We start from the raw sequence: 5368 nt of genomic DNA, 5'->3' as shown, positions 1-5368 counted from the left end.
TGTGTGCATTCATGCAAGGAAATCAATGCATCATGCCTCGCAAGAAAAGGGTCTAGTGCATGGTGTCCTCTGTGCAGTAAAAGGAAGTGGGATTGTGAGGACGAGATTAATTTTCTCATCAAAGGGAAATGCAACTCTCTGTATGCAACTCATCTCCTGGTGCTGTACGTATAGTTTCTGCAGCTAAGTTTTTGCGGCTTTTTTGGGAACTCGTACGGGGTAGTAATATTTTTGTAGTACTCCTACAAGCTAGTATTCTACAAACAACTCATGCATGTCTAAAGGGCGTTTGTACACTACACATTAGCTACAGCAACTTTTATCTATAAAAGTTTCCACTCTCCTTCACCCGAACGGTCCTTATAATGGGCCCCTCTAATCATGATCTTATAGAAGATTTCTCATGCGCAAAGCTCCATATTTTAATGTTATATTTGTCACATCGGTTCACCAAGTAAGAACGTCTAATCAGTTTGGAAAGCAACAACCATCGTGATCGAGAGAGATGTCAAGAAAAATGATTCAAGGTTGGGAATTAAGCACTCAGTAATTGGTGAACCGGAGAGAGTCCGGGCATGAAGACACAAGTCATTGCCGTACTACTACTTCATTTCCACAAGGTCAATGTTTAACGCGTGTACGTGTGCATAAGTGAAGTTCAAACTAGTGCAGTCCATCACTCAAAAAAAAGTGTCCCAGCGAAAAAAAATCAGTAAAGTCCATTTTTCTCATATTATGAAGAAAAGAGTGATCGGTCTCATATTTGTTTACAGAGGGAGTACATTCTTTTTGAGATGCAACTCAGTTTAACATAGGCTACGACCTCATTTCAGAAATATTTTGGATTCTACATGCATTTAGTACCATATGAATATATGTAAATTCTTGCTACAATTTGCTCAAGTCTAATGTACTTACGGAAAAGCGAAAACATGGCACGTTCTTTTCTTTTCCGAATGAACAATTTGCCCAAGTCTAATGTACTCATGGAAAAGCGAAAATGTGGCATCGTTCATTTCTTTTCTGAATGATTTGAATTTCAAGATTGCTAACTACGGGTGCCGCGCAATGTAGCATCATTCTTAAGTCTTAACCTCCAAACATATTGGATTGATTATTCTCATGCCCATTTTTTGTAGGCAAAGGTTCCTATTTTTTAATATAATTTAACTCGTAGAAAAATAGTGTTTAATATGGATTACATAGAATCGTGAATTTGTTTTCACAGGTGTAGATACTCTACTTACGTATAAACTTTCATGAATTAATATGTTTATTTGTGGGCTAAACGAGAAAGACAAACATGTGGATCTATAATGGGTGTACTAGTTGCTATTATAGACTCATACATTTATTTTATTTTTGAAGTGCGCAAATGAAAATGTTTATTGAGAAACTTTACATATATGTAGGACACATCTATACATGTGGATGTGGAATTTCTTAAAGCCGTTCCGAAATTTCAATACATTTTTTATGAAAATTCCAAAATACTGCACTTCAATATGAGCCTATAATGTTCTGTTTAGGACAAAAGAAATTTACATATAGGAGCTAAAATGTCCTATTGTATTACTTAAAAATCCAATGCTTCAAATAGGGACTCAAAATATATAAAAGAGGGAGAATTTGGATATTTATTTTATAGATATTGAATATCTACAAGGATTTATTTTTTCTTTCAAAGTAAATATAAGATAACACGTTCGGTCGATGAAACCTAGCTTAATTCAGTTGTATATACATTACTAAAATTTTGGGCGTAAAAATTTGGTTCGAAGGGTAAAAGGGGGTGATCAGTTAGTTTCTTGTATGTATCACTTTCTTTGTTGTTCTTTAACATAAACCTTGTTCAATTTTTCTATGAGTTAGGAGCCTATATATTGTTTGTTTTTCTTGTACATAAAACCTTGTTTCAAATTTATATTAAGCAGAAGCATCTCCTGTTAATTAAGATTTTATAGGGGGGCGTGGGGGAGGGGGGGGTCAGCAGCAATAACTGAACAAATTTCAACACAAAACCAAGAAGCAAATAGTAAAATTCAAACTTGTGAAGGAATAAACAAATTCAGCACCAAAAGATCCAGGCCTGATCTCAGAGCAACACGTAAGCATGAAAAGTAGCAAATCAAATGCCCAAAGAAAACCCCAGTTAATCCCAGCGAAAGAGAAATCTCTAGATGATCGAATAAATACATGTACAATGCACACAACAGTGAGATCCATAAAAAGATCTGGGACCTATAAGAATAGTGCCGAGAATACTGCTTTTCACATGCCTTTACAGTTTACTAACATGGAAGGAGAAGAATGTCTTCAAAACAAATGATGTGATGCCTTCCATAAAAAACTGTTTTAATCTTCCTCCCTTACTATTAAGCATCTCAAGATGATATATCTGGAGCATATATGCAAGCATAGGCCACTGGTGCCTATGACATATGATATCAGATGCAGATCATGTAGCCTTTAATTAGCCCCCAATTAACCCACATTAGCTCAGGACTCCTCAGTCCCTGATGCATGCAAGCATGATCTTTTCACAAATCTATGTGCTGAGAGTGCATTGTTTATTTGGCCGCCTAAAGGCGGGTTCTTTTCTCATGAGCAAGCATGCTATGCGTACTAATGACTGATTGACTGATGCATGGATCCTGCGGAACCGATCGATTAATCATGAAAAGAAGAGAGATCAAGCTAGATCTCGATTCGATTACATATAGAACTCCAAAGTCGACCCAAAGTATGGCTTGCACAACATGCAGAAAGGGAGACACTGACATATATAATTCATGTTGGCTATATATAGATAGATTCATAGATAGATTGCTTCTTAGCTTAATTAACCTGGGAATGAGCTAGCTCGATCCCATCAGTCTCCCCGAAGCTTCCTTCCTTGAGCGTCAAGGCCGGCCAAAGCGCACATATCATTCTCCACATCCATCGGTCTTGAGAGTAGGAGAGGTAATCCACATGCACTGCACAAGGCAAGATTGTAGCACAGATAACACATGAAGCTGCATATATACATATGCATGATTACAGTGCAACAATTTACTCAAACGGGCCACTCACTGTTGGTTGGGCGCGCCAGTTCACATGCTGCTGTCGCCTCCTTCCTTGTGATCCATCACAATGCTCTCTGATCCTGAGGTGGTGGTGATGGTGCTAATGGCGTTCACAGCCCAATTCGCCATGGAGGCGTAAGGGATCTGCACGGGCGCCACCTCAGCGGCGACGCTGCCTCCAGCGTTGTTGCTGCTCCGCATATTGTAGAAGCAACCGGCGGAAAGAGGTGGCTGTGGCACTATCGCGTCCACAAGCCCGAGCCTCCGGAAGCCACCGCCACTTCCGCCGCTGTACATGCCGCCGGCGAGCTGCCCGGGGCACGGCATTGCGGCGGATGAGAGCCTGCCGGTGGGGATGCTGGCCGTGACGACGGGAAGCGCGGTGGGGATGCCACCGAGCTCGCCACAGGCGTAGCGGAGGAGCTCGGTGTGCGCGGCGTCGAGCTCCTTCTGGAGGCGGTGGACCTGGCGCTGGAGCACGGAGATGGCGCCGACGCAGCCGTAGACGGGGTCCTTGACCCGCGCCTCCGCCTCGTAGGCCAGCGAGCTAACGGCGTCTTCCCGCTGGTGCGGCGGCAGCTCGTTGAGCAGCTTGGTCACGTTGCTGGCGCCGAACACCTTGTGCACGTTGGCGAACTTCTGCGGCTCCTCCGGCGGGAAGTAGGGCGCGAACACGCAACCAGGGAGGCACTTGCGCCGCAGGAACTTGCACGCAGCGCACGGCGCCCCGGCCCCCGGTGTCGTCGGTGCTGCGACCACCACGGAGACGGCGGAGTTGCCGGTGCTCGACGGAGATGCCATTGCCAGCGACCTGTGTATATACGCCAATTTAAGAGAGCTGTCAAATGGTTAGTCATTTTTCCCAGAAAAATATTCGTTTCTTCCGATGCTAGCTAGTTCTAGGGTTAGGGTTTTCTTGGAGCGAGGATCGTTCTGGGAAGGTAGAAGGAGATTAGGGTTTGGGAGCTTAAGGTGTTCTGATCTGATCTTTGCGAGCTCGACGCAAAGAAATGGGGAAAATAGTTGTATCTTTTTCTTTCTTTTTCAACTTCACAACAAGGAGGCACACAGAAAAACTGTAGATTCATTCATAGCAGTGGGATGATTTGACATATGGCTGCTAAAAAAATCAATGAAAACAAATGCATGTAGAGCCTGATCCACTAGCTGTATGAAAGCATATGCGTGCATGTATGATGATATGGCACAAGAAGCACAGATTTCCAAGTAAAAATAGCATGATGTTTGCTCAAATCTCAAGAAGCATGAACAATATAATAGTAGCAAGAGAAGGACAGGCTGCAAAATTTTCCTTTCTTCTCAAATTTCTCTGAGGCGCATCTAGCTAGCGAGCTAGCAAAAGACCCTGCTCATCCTTACCTCTTTGGGGTCAACTAGCGGAGAGGAGGATATAGATCTGATGATCCTGACGAAGGTGGGCAAAGAAAAAAATTGGGAGAAATTTTCTCTCCCCTCGTTGCAGCCCGTCTCTTCCAAGATTCACAAGCTTCACAGCATGGCAAAGGGAGGAGAGAAATTTTGAATGGAAAAACAGGCAAACAAACACGAGGACTAGTTCTTGTCTCCTTGGCAGTGAATCAAAGAATTGTAGGAGGAGGAGCTAGCACATGATCAGGCAGGACAGCCTGACTACTGTCTCTCTGGCAGCAGTGATCTGTGGGAGAGAGGGGGGAGATATAGAGAACAGCTTCTCCTCCTACAACAACTGCAGCAAGGGAAAGTTGAGGTGTGTAGACAAGAAAATAGAAAAGCAAGCCAGTATTGAGTGAGGGAGCCAGATAGTTGAAAGAATAATGTGGAGGCGTTGCAAAAGGGTGGGGGACGGAGGGGAGGGAGGGAGGAGAGAGAGGGTAAACAGATAAATAAGGACAAACTGAGATTAATTGGCAGTACAAGCAAAAGTGTGAGGGCGACATTGCCACTACTCGTAAGAATATCTACAACAGTGCCTCCTCATCTCATCACCGTTCGCAAATAGTTGCTGCTGGGTACGTACTAGCTCAAGAGTTTGTATGTTTGCTTATGTACATACTTGTATATATGTATACACACATGTACGGACCTGATAAATACTCCCTCCGTTCTAAAATAAGTGTCTCAACTTTGTACTAACTTTAATATAAAATTGTACTAAGTTTGAGACACTTATTTTGGGACAGAGGGAGTATAAAGCAAAATAATTAGCCAACATATGTATGTGTGTGTGTACATTAACCCAAGAAAAAATATATTCTTTTTCCTTGAAAAGCAACTTATATGCATGTACTCGATCGCTACCG

General features: G+C 42.8%; 1 protein-coding gene across 2 annotated transcripts; it reads right to left on the bottom strand.

Moving 5' to 3' along the window:
• Window positions 1–2650: 2650 nt before the first annotated feature.
• On the bottom strand, window positions 2651–4908 carry LOC123068786 (protein LATERAL ORGAN BOUNDARIES). 2 transcript variants are annotated; one of them, XM_044491444.1, is made up of 3 exons: window positions 4449–4908; window positions 3076–3906; window positions 2651–2978 (listed from the first exon to the last, which is right to left on the bottom strand). In XM_044491444.1, exon 2 carries the CDS (start codon window positions 3867–3869, stop codon window positions 3096–3098), a length of 774 nt encoding a protein of 257 aa, XP_044347379.1. In that variant the 5' UTR covers window positions 3870–3906; window positions 4449–4908; the 3' UTR covers window positions 2651–2978; window positions 3076–3095. The 2 variants fall into 2 exon arrangements, with proteins under 2 accessions (XP_044347379.1, XP_044347378.1); XM_044491443.1 differs by having other exon boundaries at window positions 3076–3879.
• Between the last annotated feature and the right edge of the window lie 460 nt (window positions 4909–5368).

The sequence above is a fragment of the Triticum aestivum genome, chromosome 3B (assembly GCF_018294505.1).
Source record: "Triticum aestivum cultivar Chinese Spring chromosome 3B, IWGSC CS RefSeq v2.1, whole genome shotgun sequence".
NCBI classification, from domain to species: Eukaryota; Viridiplantae; Streptophyta; class Magnoliopsida; order Poales; family Poaceae; genus Triticum; species Triticum aestivum.
Note: the sequence above shows the minus strand (reverse complement) of the source record. Positions and strands in the feature narration are given on the sequence as shown.

What these genes read in the sequence shown, in the direction of transcription:
- LOC123068786 (XM_044491444.1), bottom strand. Translation starts at nt 3,869, where the DNA reads ATGGCATCTCCGTCGAGCACCGGCAACTCCGCCGTCTCCGTGGTGGTC.